General features: G+C 39.9%; 1 protein-coding gene across 1 annotated transcript in view; it reads right to left on the reverse strand.

Moving 5' to 3' along the window:
• TRPC5 (transient receptor potential cation channel subfamily C member 5) overlaps positions 1-19,200 on the reverse strand; it is a gene marked incomplete at both ends in the record, with an annotated part of 142,310 nt that overhangs the window by 48,986 nt on the left and 74,124 nt on the right. The window contains 2 exons of the mRNA XM_081277486.1: positions 168-307; positions 1,636-1,972. Of these exons, the coding sequence (XP_081133612.1) occupies positions 168-307; positions 1,636-1,972 (477 nt within the window). The remainder of the gene's footprint in view (positions 1-167; positions 308-1,635; positions 1,973-19,200) is intronic.

The following is a 19,200-nucleotide window of genomic DNA, read 5'->3' on the forward strand; positions in this document are numbered from 1 at the left end:
CACTGTTTATAAACTATGGAAAGAATGTTTGTTTATATGGGACTTTCCCACAATGGATTGGAGTGGCAACATTACTTTCCCCATAAACACTTCATGTTCCCAGAAGAAAAGCTTATTGATGTAACCAAAATCATTGTTTAAGAACAATGACAGACATTCAATTTTACCTTGACATAGGCCACAATCTTCAAAGAAATAGTTGCCAAGTAGAGGGAGTTCATTGCAAAATCCATCAGGTTCCACCAATCATGGATGTATTCAGTAAATCCACCATCCCACATTTCCTTAATCTCCCCCCAAATGAAACCTGAAGAATAGAGGCAAAAAGTTTATTTCCACATCAGGGAAGTCCCGGTCATCATAGCAGGACCACCCCCAAATGAATAAGGATGAAATCAATGAACAAATTGGGGTAAGTGGAGCAGTAGTCACTTACCTCTTTGTTTCCTACTCTACCTCCCAGTCATGGACTTGTTAAACATGGTGGCAGTCTCCTGAGATGCCCATAAATCATACTTTTCTGGGCACTACCCTGACTCACTTTTAACATTCTTACTATAGTTACTGGAATGCTGTCATTTTCTTTATTTCTTTCTTTTGCTGTTGCAATTTTGGGCTCCGAATTCTATCTTCTTCCCATATTGGAGTGGGAGCAATCTTATTAATAAATTGATTAAATCAATATTACTTCATAGTCCCTGATTTCTACTAGGCACTGAAGAGAAAACTTCTTCATGAGTTTTGAGGTGAGCAAGCTGATCATGAACCAAATTACCAGATGCTGGGGCTGAAACTAGGCACTGCGGCCTCAAATAATTTAGCATGCATCCTCTTTTCTCCTTTCTCCTCTCACTGTATAAGGGTTTTGTGGAGTTTTGCCTGCTGACACAGATGTTTCATCAGCCTTGGAATATAGAAAAAAAGTAAAAGGTGCAGCTGTAGTCTAAGGCAGTACTTTTTAGACTTTAAAGTGCATGTAAATTACCTGGGAATCATGTTAACATGCAGATTTTTTGATGTCTAACAAGCTCCCAGGTGATCCCCATATTACTGGTTTGGGAGACCAGTTTTATGGACAAGGGCTTAGAAGATGGCCTTGTGCTGGAGAGTCCAGTGTCATTTAATTATACCTGGAGACTACTGACAGAGCTGCTTTTACCATGATTTGTGTGTATTTCCAGGTTTTTCTCCTGACTGTGGAAGTAGTATCTCAATAGAATGCAGACCCTGAACAACTTCTAGGATTATATGGAGTGGCTGTGAGAAAGCATTAGAATCCATGTACCTCCTGGTAATGGGAAGAGAGCTTTGAATATACTGATCAATACTTGCCCTGCTTAGCTTTCCTGACTGATACTTGGCTTTCCCCTCTAAACCAACTGACAGCCACTTCTCTGTCCTTGAAGACATTAGGTTAGCAGAGGCAACCCCTGGGCATACTGATAATCTTGTGGTGGACCATACAGTATTGAGTGACCAGGGCCTGGTACAGAAGGAATCACGTTTCTCAGACTTCCAACAATGCAGAGGGAAGGTATCCTAGTTCAGAGCTAGTTTGACTACCTGTTTGAGTATATTTTTTAGACAGGATCAGAAGACAGTCTAGCCATTGCTCATCTGTTCCCTTTAACTCACCTAGAACCCAAGGCAATATCATCCATTCCACAACAGTTGGAGGAGGCCCCTGTACATGGAGGTCTGTCCGAACAATGTGCTGAGAAGCCAGGAGAAGCATGAAGAGGAAGGTCAAATAGGACGCTGTGTGGCAGATGAACTTGATAAAGGGTTTCTTGATGAACAACCCAAGGTTGCTCCTAGGTGAGATCAGATAGGCTATAGACAGCATGGGAAACAGGAACCCAATGGTCATGCAGGTCAGGAGCTTGACTACCCAGTGTTTCCGCCGCCATCCAGGGAAACCATCATACCACAGGGTGGCAAGCAACTGTTGGCAGTTGGGCTGAGCAACAAACTGGGAAAAGAGGAAAACAAGTTAGGCATTTGGGACATCCAGGAGGAAGTCTACATTCATAGTACCTCTCTGATTTAGAGTCACCTCCCACCAGTGCTCCCAGAGAGGTTTGTTCTCCAGGTTCTAACCCCAGAGATAGTTCTACAGGTCAAGCTATGAGGCTAGATTTTTCCTTAGAATTAATTATATTTTTCACATATTAAAACAAAATCACTAGCCAGGTGCAGTGGTGCACAACTGTAATCCCAGCCATTCAGGAGGCGAAGGCAAGAGGATCCAAGTTCAAAGTCAGACTCAGCAACTTAGCAAGAGCCCCATTTCAAAAAGAAAAAAAAAACTGTTTTGTTTGTGCTTTTGAATGCTTCCTTCCCATTATGTTCCCCCAAACTGGCTCTGCATCAGAATCATCCAGGGAGCATTAAAAATCCAGATTGCCAGGTCCTATCACAGACTGACTAAATGTGACTCCCTGGGGTGGTGTGGGATAGAGCCTGGGCAGCAGTTTTACAAATTCTCCTGGGGATCTTCATACCTTTTAGCAGACAATCATGAGGATATTTCATTTCAAATTGATTCATCTCTACTCATCCTCCTCGCCTACATGAGGTCTCATCAAATGTGCATTCCATTGGGGCAAACACAAACTGGCAGAGAATAAGCCCATGCCTATAGCTATGTTTTGAAATGAAAATGAGTTCCCTTTTTGATTTTGTCTTTTTCCCCCATTTTGTTTGGGCATCTCTTGCCTGGCTGCGATGAATCAGATTGCTACTTTGCCATCTATTTTATGACCCTTTCTAGTGTAGACATGCATCAGAGGAAAAAATATTTGGGGGCCAATATTACAATATTGTATACTAACCCAGTTCTCATTTTACTTAAAGGCAATCTATAAAGTGCTAGTGATTAACAATTAAGGAGTCATCAGCACTGCAAGTCACCCTCTGGCTGCTACTTTCTGATATGTGACTCAATAGGCAGCTCAACTATCAACCATGATTTTATACTGCCTGTATTTGATTATTCCAGCTTCTCATGGGATAGGTTAAACACCTAACTTACTTACTGCAGTAAGATGTGGCCACATAACTAAATTCTTGCTGATGGAGTCTGAACAGAAATGATGTATGATCCTTCTAGATTTGGCCCATAGAAGTCTCCTATGTGTGCTCCTCCATGTTTCCCTCCCTTTTGGAGGGAATGTAGTAATCCAGGGTGATTTAGGGGCTTTTGTTAGCCTGAATTACCTGAATTATCAGGTGGAAGAGAACTAATCTGCTAAGCAAGAATGTCTGTCTTGGTCCATTACACATCTAAGAAGATTCTATTGTGTTTGAGCCATTATATATGTTTGGGGCCTAAAGCCATTGACTATTATGAAACTACCAAAAATAAGCTCTAAAATGGTGGTCCCATTCCAAGTTTTCTGAGGAATCTCCATATTGCTTTCCATAGTGGTTGCACCAATTTGAAGTCTCATTGGCAGTGTATGAATATACCTTTTCCCCCACATCCACGCCAACATTTATTGTTGCTTGTATTCTTGATAATTGCCATTCTGATTGGAGTGAGATGAAATCTCAGTGTAGTTTTATGGCATTTACTGGTAAATAGATGGAGTGGAGAATATCATGCGAAGCGAAGAAAGCCAATCCCAAAGAACCAAAGGCTTAATGTTTTCTCTGATACATGGATGCTAATTTAAAATGGGAGGGATTGGGGAAGAATAGAGGTACTTTGGATTAGATAGAGAAGAGTGAATGGACGGGAGGGTGTGTGGGGGTAGGAAGGATAATAAAATGAATCAGACATTATTACCCTATGTGCATATATGATTACATGACCAGTGTAATTCTACATCAGGTACAACCAGAAGAATGAGAGGTTATATTCCATTTATGTATGATGTATCAAAATGCATTCTACTATCATGTATAGCTAATTATAACAAATAAAAAAAGAAAAATAAAGTTCTAAAATGTTTTCATCCTGTGATCTCATTTTCTCCAAGTATGTTTGTGTACTCCCATTTACTCCCATCCCCATTTCACACAGTCACACATAAAAAGACAAAATCCTGAAGCCCCTTTCTATTCTTCTTACCATTATAGACTATGCCCTAGGTTGGAAAGGAGAACTTCAAGAAAATAAATAAAAGTTGAAGGGTCAAGCCAGATCCTGAACACAATGGAAAAACCACTGGGAGCTTTTGGTCTAGTGACGGAGACAGATGTATAATTCTTTAATACTCCACCCAGGTATCATTTCATCCAGGATGCCTCCTTTGTGTTCCCATTATGTTTTGTTCCTATATCTTTCCATCTTGGGGTGGCTGCAGCTTGAACTGCAAGGCTGTGATTGGCAGGAGATGAAGCTGGAGAGGTAGGCAGGGGTTACACAGATCAAAACGATCTAGTCTTGGGTCACTATAAATAGAATAAACTCATTTTAAGAGCAATGAGGAGCCATAAGCAGTGTGTGTGTGTGTGTGTGTGTGTGTGTGTGTGTGTGTAGAGAAATATGATAGGGTGGTTAAGACACAGATTCTAGGGCTGGAGTGTAGCTCAGTGGAAGAGTGCTTTACTTATATGTGTGAGGCCCTGGGTTCAATTCCTAGCAGAATACACAGAAACAAAGACTTTAGATTCTGTAGATTTTATGGGTTCAATTCCTGACTCTGTTAACTAGCTGTGTAACTTTGAACAACATTAAGTCTTTTAGTCTATGAACATGGAGCATCTTTCCATTTATTTGGTTGTCTTTAGTTTCTTCCAACAATGTTTTGTAGCTCTTAAGTGTACAAGTCTTACAGGTATTTTGTTAAATTTATTGTTTAGTGTTTTTTTTTTACTATTTTCAATGCTATTGTATTATAGACTATTGTAAATGGAGTTTTTAAAATTCAATTTTTGATTGTTTATTGCTGGAGTACAAAAACTGGCAAGAGATAGCATTACAACAAATTTAGTTATAGTTCTAATTGTTTTTTTATCCACAATTCATGAAATAGGGCAGCCTCTGTTCTATAAATGGAGATAAAAGCTCTCACCAGACAGTAGGAGAACAGTTGGTTTCATAAGATGGGGACAAAGAAACAAAACAATAAGAAAAAAAGTTGAGGGGCTGGGGATGTGGCTCAAGCTGTAGCGCGCTCGCCTGGCATGCGTGCGGCCCGGGTTCGATCCTCAGCACCACATACCAACAAAGATGTTGTGTCCACCGAGAACTAAAAAATAAATATTAAAAAATTCTCTCTCTTTCTCTCCTCTCTCACTCTCTCTTTAAAAAAAAAAAAAAAAGAAAAGAAAAAAAGTTGATTGGTTAACATCTGTTTACTTCAACTTATTATTGTCTTGTAAGGGTTAAAGTAGAGAGAAATTCCTTATTACTTTGACTCAAGTAGACTAGAATCTCCTGTTTCAGGAACACTTGGTCTATTTTGGCTTCTGTATGCTTCCTTCAAGTCTTGGTTTGATGATGTGGTATTTGCCATGAATGATTGTTTTGTTTTGGTCTCGTCTGTTGGGGTCTTGTTCAGAAGCTTAGTTCAAAACAATGTCCCCTCCATAATTATTGTTAGTAAACTAAAATTAATTGAGTATACTGATCTTGTAACTTGCATTCTTACTGATCTCATCTACCAGTTTTAATAGTTTCTTTTTGGTGTCAATTCCTTAGGGTTTTCTCTGTGTAAGATAATGTCATCAGTAAATACAGATAGTTTTAATTCTTACTTTCCAAAGTAGATGCCCGCTCTATTTTTTTCTTATGTAATTTAGCTTTAGAGGATTTCCAGTACAATGGTGAATAGAAGTGGTGAGACTCAGTAGCCTTGTATTATTCCTGGTCTTAAGAGAAAGTTTTGCAGTAGTTCTCTACTAAGTATAATGTTAGCTATAGGTTTTTCATAGATGGCCTTGATCAGGTTGAGGAAGTTCTTTTCCAATCATAGTTTTATAAATGTTTTGATAATGAAAGATGGTTGCATTTTATCAAATTTGTTTTTCTTTTTCTTTTCTTCCTTTGTTTCTGTTTTGAGGTGCTAGAGATGAAAGCCAGTGCCTCACACATGCTCGGCAAGTGCTCTACCACTGGGCTACATCCCCAGCCCTCAAATGGTTTTTCTTTTTTTATTTCCAATGTTTTTTCTGTGTCAACTGAAATGTTCATGTGTTTTTTTCTTCCTCCCATTAATGTAATGCATTATATTTATTGACTTTATTATACTAAATCACCCTCACATTCTTGGGATATATTCCATTTGATTATGGTGTATAATCTTTTTAATATGTTGCTGAATTTCAATTGCTTTTTGTTTAGCTTATTGTTTGCCGTAAGTATATGTCCTAATCCTAACCCTAACCCTTGATGTTAAACCACTGCTGCTTATTTTGTCCAACAAAGGACTCAGGAAAGGGCCTTGATGCTGAGTCAGATCACATAAAGACAAGTCCTTTGAATGGGACTTTTCTAGGGAGTTGCCTGACAGTGCACATAATGACAATTCTGGGGATAGGTCTATTTGGGGTAATCTAAACCTACTCTGTGCCCTCCACTGGGTGCCAGGCTGTTGCTTTTCACAGATATTGTGAACCCAAGGCTTTTGGTTTTCTTTTCTTTCTTTTTTAAAAATATTTTTTAGTTGTTAATGGATTATTTATTTATTTATTTATTTATGGTGTTGAGGATGGAACCCAGGGCCTCACACATGCCAGGCAAGTGCTCTATCACTAAGCCACAATTCCAGTCCTAGCTTTGGTTTTCAATGTTACTGTGGAACTGGATAAAGGAAGATGAGAATAGGGCAAGTTTAAATACCACAAAACTTGTTCATACTGAAATTCAGCTCTTTTTCTTGAATAAAAGCTTGTTTGGATTGAACCTCTGTATTGAATCCAGAGGTGCTTTCCCACTGAACCACATCCCAGCCCTTTTTATTTTTCATTTTGTGACAGGGCCTTGCTGAGTTGCTGAGGCTGGCTTTAAATTTGAGCCTCAGCCTCCTGAGTCACTGGGATTACCAGCGTGCACCACATGTCTGCTATTGTAAGCTTTTGGTTAATTTCCAGAGTTGTGAAAAAACTGAATTTGAAAATTTTTCCAATGTCTTATATTGCTATTTTGGAAGAGTGGATGTTCAGAAGTCCTTCTTCCACCAATGTGGAAGTGCTTCCCCTCATGCTTTTTTTAAAATTTTGACTCAGAATCTAAATTGCTTAGAGCCTTCCTATGTTGCTGATCCTCCTGCCTTAGCCTCACTTGCAATCCTTCTGCCTCAACCTCCCAAGTAACTGGGATTACAGGTGTTGAAAGAGTAAAAGTAACTGAAGTTAAAATGTAAAGGACCAGGTATTGTTAAGTTTCTAAGCTACACTCAAAGCCCGAAATTCCTGTAGCTGTTAAGATAATTCCCCGGACTGCCCATTAGATATGTGTCGAAATCCCCCCTGACCACTTAGTTGCTTAACAACCTGGACCCAGTGCAGCTCAGCATGTATGCACCCTGGGGCCTAAACCAATCAGTTTGAATGTATACCCCACTTTAGGACTGACCTATCACCCCCGCCCGACCTGTTCCCGCCAATGAATGTACTAATCATGTTTGAGAGTTGTTGTTCGATTTTCCCGCGCCTCATGATGATTTGCTCTGATGTATGCAAAGCCCCCGCCCTCCCCGAAAAGTGTACTTAAGCTCTGCTTAACCCCTGCTTGGGGCTCTTGGCCGCTCTCCCTTCTTGAGTGAGCACAGAGCCCCAGCGCGCTGGATCTGCAATAAACCCCCTTTTGCTGTTGTATGAGTCCGTCTCTTGGTGGTCTCTTCCTCCGTCGTTCACTGGTCCCTTACAGTGTGTACCACCACACCTGGCCCCTTATGACTTTTTAACTTTATGGGAAATGATCTTGTATTTGGGGGGGTAATGAAAATGATGGAGTACTTGCCTAATTCCTACTTAGGGACAACAAAACAAAGTAAAATAAAGTTTGAGGAGCACAGGAGCATCTTAATAGTCAGAAGACTGGATGTTGCTCAAGGATGTGGAACAACTTTATTCCTCATCATATTTTTAACATTTTTCAAAATGTCTGGCACAAGGTTGATGCTGAATAAATACTTTTTTGAATAAGTGATTGAATAAGTAGATTTGTGCCTGATGAACCATCCATGGGACACTCTTTCCAAGGTTCTTCTTTCTTTAGTATATGAAGGAGGCAAAATCTGGTTGATAAGCCAAGTCTCCTGAAAATTGCAACTAGGAACTACTCTTAACATAGGTAGGTTAACTATTATATATTGAGCTCTGAAAATGTGCAAGACTCTTTACCAGATTTTCACATGAATCATATCACAAAGACCCTAAAGGCAGATAGTGGTATTACATCCATTTTATAGATAATGGGACTGAAGCCAAAGTCACATTTCTTGGTGAGTGGTAGAGTCTGGCTGACATTGTAGACCAAGCTCTCAAACAATGCACTCTCTGACAATCCATTGAAGGTGTGAACTTAGCAATGTAAGAAGATGAATTTTCTAATATCTTGCCCATTTGACCTTACCATGCCCACATCTCCTATTGCTTTAGGTAAGGCACTGAAGTTATACTCATGTTTGTGGGAAATTATAATACATGAAAATATTAAGTACCTTTAACAGTTTAAATTGGCTATATAATATTAGCCAGTTAAGAGACTTGCCTATTGGCAAAGGCCAGAAATGATGAAATCTACCCTAGATAGGGCTCCTGAGTAGCAGCTAGGAAAGATATGGAGGGTTAGCTAAGAGCATAGAAGAGCCAATAAAGATCTTAATCTCCTGGTTTACCAGGACAGATCTGTATGGGACCCACCTTTTCAATCTTTCCAAATATTTTCTGCACAGATATGTTGGAGTTTTCACTATAGTTGTCCCCCTTTACCCACAGATAATGCTTAATTTCTCCAATACGCCCAAGAAAGGGGTAAAATCTGTTATATTTTTTTTCCATACTTTACAAAATATTTGGAAAAGCCTTTCCACCTTTGACATAAAACTGGGGGGTTGGTTGTTGTTGTTGTTGTTTTTGGTACCAGGGATTGAACCCAAGGTGTTTAACCTCTGAGCCACATTCCCATCCTTTTTTACATTTTAATTTAGAGGCAGGGTCTCATTAAATTGTGTATAGCCTAGTTAAATTGCTGAATTGAGGCTGGCTTTGAACTCTTTGTATTCTTGCCTCCCACTCTCTAGCTGCTGTGATTACAGATGTGTGCCCCCAGGCCCAGCTAAAGCTGTGTTTTAAAAGAAGGGACTCACAGGCTCTTTGCCCTTTTGTAGGAATATCTTGATAGAAATTCTACTGGAAAGAGCCTATTTCTCTCCTAGAAAACTAGCAAATAAATAGCTTGGATTTCACCGTAACAGAGTTTTGACTTCACTCACATAGCGAGAATCATCTCCCTAGCCCCTCACCAGTCTCTCAAATGTGACTTTTGTTCCTATAACTGTCTAATCAGGCTTTAATGACTGATTCACATAATGTCCCCAAACCAGAACAAAATTTGACTTGCTCACTGCAAGGAGTGCAGAGAGATCTTTCAACAAGCCTTTCAGAGTACCTGCTCTGAGCCCAGTGTTGAGTGACACTTGGGAGACAGTCACTACTAGATAGACCCACAGTGATTCTGGCCTGCTGGAGTTCTTGGGGAGACAAGCCTAACTCATGAAACAAAGTAACATGATGATAGTGTTTGTGTTCAGATGCTCGCTTAAGTGGACAGATGGTAAATATGTCAGGTTCCCAGATGGTTGACTCTCACAGATCAGTTAAAGCCACCCCCCTCCAAATTGAGAGATTATTTTGCCAAGTAAGGGTATGAAAAAGTCTGTGTCTCTTCCATCTCCTTTGACCATTTTATGATATAAAAGATGGAATAAAAGGACACTCATTCAATCTGGATCCATTTAACTTCAGGAAAAGCTCACCACTTTGTCATGAGGCACTGCACTCTGGGGAATTTAGGGCATTCAGAAATGAGCAAAATCAGAAAGCACTAGAGTTCTGAGAGAAGGCTGCAGAAAATCATGAAATTAGAGACCATCACTTCCTTCTGGAAGCCTTCCCTGATTGCATAAGCCAGAGGTGACCTCTTCATTCTCCTTGAACCCAGACAACTTTGCTTCTTCCTTGTGGTACCTTTCAGAGTCTGCTTTGTGTTACACTTACTTCTCTCTAGAACCTTCTTATTAGATGGTATGCTAATAAGATACCATCTAAGGGGGAGAAGCACTTTTGCATGCATCAGTTCATTCATCAAAAGGATTTTTAAGCATTTAATGTGTTTGACAAAGTGAGAAAGTACCCCTTTTCCCCTCTCTGCTAAAATCAAGGTATGAATGTCCAACTACTCAGTGAATGTTTCCCCTGGCCACTCAAGCACATAACCCACAGAGAACTCATTTCCCTAAGGTTCTCTAAGACAAACCCAAGGCTTCTCTTTTCACCTGAGTTCTGTGGGTCCTCAAGGCATTTCTTCAGTAGTAATCATGCTAGCCACAGACAAAATGTATGTAGAACTTACTGTGTTTGGGATGCTAATACTATTTCCTTTTTTTTTTTTTGGTATCAGGGATTGAACCCAGAGGTGCTTAACCACTGAGCCACATCCTCAGCCCCTTTATATATATATATATATTTTTTTTTGTTTGTTTGTTTAGAAAGAGGGTCTCACTTAGTTGCTTAGGGCTTTGCTAAATTGCTGAGGCTGGCTTTCAACTCTCAATCCTCCTGCCTCAGCCTCCTGAGCCTCTGGGATTACAGACATGTGCCACCATGCCCTGCTGTTGGAAAGTCTTTAAATATTTTTCTGACTTTTATTAGGCATCTTTATTCCCCTCCCCATTCTACTTGAAATACACTTCATGAGTTCAATCCCAAGCCCACAAAACTATACTCAGATCTCTGCAGAAACTTAAAGTGATGACACATTCAATCTTCTATCTGAAGAGCATGGGATATTTTAGATTAGAAAGCAACTTGTGCGTACAGACTGTCCCCGATTTATGATGGCACCAATACAATATGCACTCATGAACTTCAAATTTAAAATTTGGATCTCTCCTTGGCCTAGACATATGCTGCCTGATCCTCTATGGTAATGCTGGGCAGCAGCAGTTAGTCATAGCTCCTAGTCAGTTATGCAGTCACCAAGGGAAACAACTGGTACTCTACAGTGCACTCTGTTAATAAGCTATGATGTTTAGTTGGTTGGGTGTAGTCAATGTATATTCAATTTATCATGGGCTTATGGGAATATAACCTCATTGTAAGTGAAGACACATCTGTATTAATAAACCTAGGAGGTTGGTACTGTTACTCAGCCATTTTACAGATAAGAAAATGGAGGCTCAAAGAGGATAAATAGTAATAATAATAATAACAGCAATTAATAGTTGAATGCCTTCTGTGCACTAAGCTCTAAAGTAAGTGCTCATATAAAATATATTCCGTGCTTGTAAAATTATGTCAAAATGGATTATGCTGTCATGTAAAATTAAAAAGAACCAATTAAAAAAATACAAGTTCTTGTATGGTATTGTCAAAAAAATAAAAAGCTAGGGAGAAACTTCCCTTGTTATTGACTGGGTTTCCACCCAGTAGAAAATGAAGGGAAGTCTTTTCATAGGAGAAAAGGATTTGGGGGTCAGAGTGGGCTCTTGAGAAGTAAGCCAAGTTATGGGGGAGATTAAAAAGTCAACAGTATTCAGCTCCAGCAATTCCATGAGGAACAGGCATAGTCAGAGCAGAGAAAACTTTTTAACTTCCTCCTTAGTCCACCCTAACTCCTTCCCCAAGCCTATAAGCAAGAAAAAAAAAATAGATCAGGATTGGGCAAGTTACTTCCACGCTGAATCACCTAACTGGTTATTTCCAGATAATTTTCAAATTGTTGGGTGTTTATATAAGGTGCAATCCATGAAACTGGAAGAAAGGTTACCTTGACACATGTTTAAGGTTCAGAGGTTTCTAAAGTAGTGTAGTTATCCCTTTGCATCCTCAGACTCAGTCAAGCAGGGAACAATCTTTTAATTGTATCTGAACTGAATATGTTTAGACTTCTTTTCAATTCATTCCCTAAACAATACAGTGTAGCAACTATTTATAGCCGGGAGGGTAGCACTGGCCTGTAATCTCAGCAGTTTGGGAGTCTGAGGCAGGAGGGTTGCAAATTTGCAGATAGGGTTGGGTTGGGGATGGGGGTTGGCAGTGGGTGTTGGGCGGGAGCTGGGGATATTGTTCAGTGGTAGAACACTCTTGGTTTAAGCACTCTTGGGTTCAATTCCTAGCACTAAAATAAAACAAAACAAATCAACCAACCAAACCCACAACAATAACAAATAAAAAAACAGCAACCCAGAACTACCAGAACTATCTACATAGCATTTACATTGTTTTGGTATTATAAGCATTCTAGGGTTGACTGAAAGAACAAAGTATATAGGATAAGACGAAAAATACTAGGCTATTTTATTCAGGGACTGGAGTATCCAGAGCATCCTGGAACCAATTCCCCACTGCAACAGGGCTATTATTCTCTGAAGGGCTTGCCAGAGTTACCTTTGGCTGTTTGTGAAAGCAGCTGACTGCAAGCAGGGGTGTTTACAGCTATAAGCCCTTCTTCCTTTAGTCCATTTTGAGAACTAGAAGAACTGAAAGGTGAAGATGAGTCCTCCTCCACCTTGGAAAGAAGGTGAGGACTAGGAAGAAACAGCATTTATCAGCTATGTCAAGATTGAAAGTAAGAACCTTTCTTGAGTATTTTTTGTTGCTCTTTAAAGAACCACCTCCTATTCCTTCAGTGAATGGCTACAAGTTGAAATGGGCTCAACTTTCATTGCATCATATGTCAGCTTTTCAAAAGAGAGGCTGGTTGTGAACAAGGGTGTATTTAAAAATTCAGGTCAGCAGGGCTGGGGTTGTGGCTTAGTGGTAGAATGCTCCTCTAGTGCCCATGAAGCACTGTGTTCAATCCTTAGCACCACATAAAAATAAATAAATAAAAATAAATGCACTGGAGCTGGGGTAGTAGAGTGCGCACCTAGCATGTGCGGGGCCCTGGGTTTGATCCTCAGCACCACATAAAAATAAATAGAATAAAGTTATTGTGTCCAACTACAACTCTCTCTCTCTCTCTCTCTCTCTCTCTCTCTCTCTCTCTCTCTCTATATATATATATATATATATATATATATGTATATATATATATGTGTATATATATATATATATATATGTATATATATATATATAAAGGCATTGTGTCTACCTATAACTAAATACACACACACACACACACACACACACACACACACACACAAATCCAGGTCAGCAGAAATGACCTGAGATATAGTTTTGTATGCTTTGTAGTTCCCAATCAAGTTTGGGCTCTGAAGTGGAGAAAAATGCTCAAAAAAGTAATCAGTGACAATGCAAATTTCCAACTGTCCCAGCACTTTTCTTCTCTTGCCATTGCAGTGAGCTTGCTGAACTATACTTTCATTAAACAGTACAGCTTTATTTTCCTCCACTGTGGCAGACATTTAAAACAAAGAAATAGGTTTGGCAAAGTGTTTAGGCCCAGATTATGATTGGAAGTAGCCCTTTTATTTTACATGAATTCTCTGCCTAATCCAATTTGATATTTCCCCAATCAAATCACTAATCCATGGTGAATTTTGAGAGAGAGAGAGAGAGAGAGAGAGAGAGAGAGAGAGAGAGAGGTGTGCAGAGATATGCATAGTTCCTCAGGGTATACTGATACATTTTGCAATAAACTGGTTCTGTTGTTGCAATTAGCTTGCAGACTTGGTTCCTGAGCTGGGTTGCTAATATCAATGGTAGCACAGGTGCAGTTTCACAAAATAAGGCAACTGGAAGCCATACCTCTCATTTCTAGTTAGATCTAGGCCTCACTAATTTGAACTAAATAGAGAAAAGTGAGGTTAGATGCTGAAAACACTTTTAGAACAAATATTTTTTAAAAAGCATGTTTTTTTTTTTTTTTCCATTTGCAAGCATACATGGTCAGAACTAGCTCAATGGGTTTTCCTGGCAGATGTTCTAATTGTCCCCTGTTGTTTGTGGTGGACTCTGTAAAGGAGCTGGAGCAGCTGAATTAAGTAGAACACAGTGGCTTACTCTAGACATGAGATGGCAGCAGAGGGTGGAGGAGCTTACTTCCTACTCCAAAAAGGGCGTTTAGAAGGAAAGGGACACCTGCAAGTGATGTAACACAGAAAAGCAGTTGAAGAGGAGTGCCTGGAAACTCACTAAAGCCAAGTAAAGAGTCAAACTGGGTGTGATCTAGTAACTCCTACCGGTTTAAGTCAGGAAACTGGAAAGGAAATGCCTTGGGGAATAAACATAACAAAGCAATAGCAGTAAACCATTAATCTAGCAAATGATAATGAACAGAGCTGAGAGAAATCTGCTGAGTGCCAAAGTTACAGCCAATTCCGATGGCATCTTTTTAAAATGTGGTTGCTCTTTCAGAGTTGGGTTTCCATTTATTACCAAGCCCAGTGCTGGGATAATGCTACAGGACCAAAGGCCCACTATCCCTATTTCATTTCTTTCTATCTATCTATCTATCTATCTATCTATCTATCTATCTATCTATCTATCAATCATCTATCTATCTATCTATCTATCTATCTATCTATCTATCTAATCTATCTATTTATTTATAGTACTAGAGATTGAACTCACGGACACTTATATCCCCAGCCCCCCCCCCCTTTTTTTTTAGTTTAAGATATAGTCTCACTAAGTTGTCCAGGCTGGCCATGGACTCGCAATCCTCCTGCTTCAGCCTCCTGAGTCTCTGGGATTATAGGTGTGCGCCACTGTAAACACCCCCAAAATCCCTATTTCAAAACCCTTGGGGCCAGATATATTTTGGAATGCTAAATTTGTCAGCTTTTAGAAGAATAATATGTTGGTAACATTCCTAGTGGGGTTTGAGGCAGTAGTCATAATTAGGGTTGCCAAGTTTAGTAAATAAAAATATAGGATGTCCAGTTAAATTTGAATTTCAGATAAAAAATAATGTCTCTTACAATTTTGGGATGTACTAAACATTATTCTTTGTTTATCTGAAATTCACATGTTACTGAGTGTCCTTTATTTTATCTGGCAACCCTACTAAAATCAAACATTAATTCTATCAGCAATGAAGCCTATGAATGTTTAGAATTGGTGGGATAATCATAAATTGTACATGTGTCTTGTAACATACGTTGTTGTTTCCTGACTTATAATGGTTTGATTTATGGATTTTTGACTTTATGATGAGGTTAAAGGACATTTGGTACAAAGCATACTTCAGACTTTGAATTTCAGTTTTTTCCTGAGCTCTTTATATGCAGTCTGATACTCTTGTGATGTGGTCAGTGGAAGCAAGTTGCAACTCCCAGTCAGCCTCAGAATCACAAGGGGAGGAACTGGATACTCTACAGTCTACTGTGTTGTTAAACTGCAATGTTTTCTAAGTTATGTGTATTTCAATGCATTTGGGGGGTAGGGGGCTACCAGGGATTAAATTCTGGGGCACTTGGCCACTGAGCCACATCCCCAGCTCTATTTTTTTTTTTGTATTTTATTTAGAGACAGGGTCTCACTGAGTTTCTTAGTACCTTGCTTTTGCTGAGGCTTGCACTGAACTCGCTGTCCTCCTGCCTCAGCCTCCCCAGGTGCTGGGATTACAGGTGTGTACCCCTGTGCCTTGATCACTGCCTTTTTTTTTTAACTTATGATACTTTCAATTTACCATGAGTTTATAAAGGAATAATCCCTCAAAAATCAGGGAACATCTATATTGAACATTGACATTGGTTTGGCTCTGTTTTGTGGTACTTGGGGCAAGTATTTGTGTTTGGGTCTTTATTTGCTTAATGGTGATGCCCCTTCTTCCTCACAGGGTTACTGTGAAGATTGAATGGATCACGGGTGGGAAAGTGCTTTGAAACATTCTGAACACCAAATGGATGGGAGTTGGCATGCCTCATATATCTGTGTTAGCATAATAGCATCTTTGGGCTGCAAGCCTAAAGATATTTCAAATAAGATAGTGTGATATGGTCAGGAACTTGGTCTTTGCAGTCAGAGAGACAGACATAGGGTTGAAATTATAGTTGTACCACATCCCGGCTGGGCGATGTTAGGCAAGTTACTTAGTCTCTCTAGCGCTTCATTTCCCCATGTGCAAAATTAGGATTATAATGGTAACTCATGTCATGGCGTCATTATGGAGATTAAGAGACTTAATTCGGTGCTCTGCAACTAGAAAACAAATATTATTATAATTTTTTCATCATGGATTATTGTGAGGATTAAATGAAAAAGCACTCAATAAACATTAGCTATTTTTATGATTATGATGATGATGATGGGGAGGAGGAGGAGGAGGATCAGGAAGAGATAGATGGATGGGGTTGCTTCCTGGATATGTAGTATTGACGTAACTATTTATGTGATTTGACACAGTCCATGCCTAGACAGTTTGCATGCATCTGCAGCAGCACTGCTTCCATTATTCTGAGTTCCTCTGAATATTCTGAGGGTGTGCTCTGTTATGCTAATTACCAGCTTGAAATTCTGGAAAGGAAATTGATGGTGGTGGTAGAGGGAGGGAAATGGTGAGGTAGAGGAGGTATAGTTGGTTGGAGAAGTACATACTATTATGCTCCTCATTGTAGTCAGATCCTATAAATAATGCTAACAAATTCCAGAAAGAACAACTGGATTATTATGCAAGATGCATTTTAGAGGATGGAAGACAATTTGGTAGATAAAGGAGAGAATTTTTCATTGAGAAAGATTAGCAAGTCAGGATTGCAGAAAGGATGGCTTTTTCAAGGGTGGGGGTGCTGTCTGACAAGCTGAGGTATGCCACAGTCTGGCTGGGCACAAAATAACCGAGCCACCACGAGGCACTTGTAGGTTTAAACATGAACTCTTTTATTGCCTAAACTCCACCAGCACCCCACACACCCTCCCCGGGAACACTCTCACCCTCCACCGGGTGCGCACTCTCTCAAGAACGCAACCCAAACTCCAAAGTAGCGGGTGCCCGAGGCAGCAGGAGCCACCCTATTGCCGGACAGCAAAGGTCTATATACAACTGAATACACAGCTTAACTTAACCAACATCATCTCAATGGCTCGCTGGAGTCACCTCTCAACCACTCCCTCTGGCAAAATGCCAGGTGCCACCCCGACTTGGCTGTGGCCCTCAACAGAGGTATTGCAGGATTTTTTTTTTAACTGAGATGAAAGATTGCATAAGTATGATTTTGACTAAAAGCAAAAAACTTGCTCAGAGTTTTACTTGAGCTTTTTCAGAAGCCCAGAGAAACCGATGCACTACAGCTCCCGAGTGTTTAATACAGCGCAGGAACAGTATGTCCTTCACTGCCTCATCCACCCAGCCATCTTGCAAACTCCTACACCTTTCCTGTCTACCCAGACACATTCTCTTTCTCTCTGGTGGAGAAAGAAAGGGCTCTCAATGCTAGAAGTGCTTTTTAAAGAATTTATTTTCCAGGCTGAAGATGTGGCTCAGTGGTAGAACACTTGCCTAGCACACAAAAGGTCCTGGGTTTGATCCCCAGCACCAAAAAAAAAATTGTCTGACTGTTATTATTTTTGCAGTACTTATACTCAAAAGCACTTTACCACTGAGCTACATCACCAGCCCTTTTTATTTTTTAGTTTGAGATAGGGTCTCACCAAGTATGGGGGTCCTGCTAAGTTGCTGAGGCTGGCCTTGAACTTGTGATCCTTTTGCCTCAGCCTCCTGAGTCACTGGGATTACATGTGGGCAGAACTACTCCAAACATAGCCAGTTCAATTAAGCCACCAATGTTCACTGAGAACCTGGAACTCTGTGTCAGGAACTTGGAACATAGGCACAACTCCAGTGGCCAGAATATCATTCTTTTTCTTTCTTTCTTTCTTTTTTCCAGAATATCATTCTTAAAGCAAACACCTAACAAATAATGACAAAAGTCAGACTCCTGTCTTCCATGATAAAGTACTCAGGGCCTGACAAGAACTATAAGGAAGCCAGGTGACTTTCTCAGTAATGATGAAAACAGGAAAGTAAACTTACATGGTTCATGTAGCTGAAGGGAGAATCAAAGTAGTTGGAATCCTGAGGGAGTAGTTCTTTTTGCTGAGTATCAAGACCAGTGGGGCTTTGGTAGGTTGATTCTGTTAATAATTTTTTTTTACCTTTATTTTGTTTATTTTTATGTGGTGCTGGGGATTGAACCCAGGGTCTCACACATGCTAGCCAAGTGCTCTACAACTGAGCTACAACCGCAGCTCACTTGCATTTTTTATAGCTTTATTTTGTTTGCTTATTTTTTATGTGGTACTGAGGATCATATCCAGTGCCTCACATGTGCTAGGCAAGTGCTCTACCACTGAGTCACACCCCAGCCCCCCCCCCCCACCAGTCAGCTTTAAATAATGACTTTCTGAGTACTTTTCTATGCACCAGGCACTTTGTATTTACTCATTCCTTTAATTACTCATCCTCATGATGACTCTATAAGGGATGAATCCCTGCAGTCCTACAGATGAAGAAACTAAGTGGTGGGAGCCAGGTCTGGAACATACCACTGATGTTCTAATCCAGAGGTTATCGAACTTTAGCTGTTGTAAATGAAGTTTGGGACTAGAACCACACTTATTTGTTTATATGTTACCTATGGCTGCTTTTATACTACAGTGGCAGAGTAGTGTACCTTATGGCCTAAAACATCTAAAATATTTGTTATCTGGTCTGTCACTAAAAATGTTTTCTGATACTTGCTCTATCCACCATCCTCCACAGTATGTAGACTTAGGAGCTAGACAGACATGAGGTCAAAGTCTGGCTTTGCCACTTGTTGACAGTGTGTTTCTTGGACAAGTCCTTTTATAGCTCTTTACCTCAGTTTCTTCATGTGTAAAACGGGAATACAAATATTGCCTCTCTCCTAGGGTTGACAGGATTAAATAAAATACTATCCAAGAAAAGTTCTTAGCACCGTGCATGGTTGACTGACACATAGAAAATTTAACAAATGATGGTAAGATTTTTGGAGTAACAATGACAATAGACAGAATCTTCAATTAAATACCAATAACCTGTATTTGTCTTTTTCTTATTCTTGCTCACTTCTCTAGGGCTTTGGGTTGCTAAAGAAA

This window comes from Spermophilus citellus (genome assembly GCF_964194105.1).
Source record: "Spermophilus citellus genome assembly, chromosome: X".
Classification (NCBI taxonomy): Eukaryota; Metazoa; Chordata; class Mammalia; order Rodentia; family Sciuridae; genus Spermophilus; species Spermophilus citellus.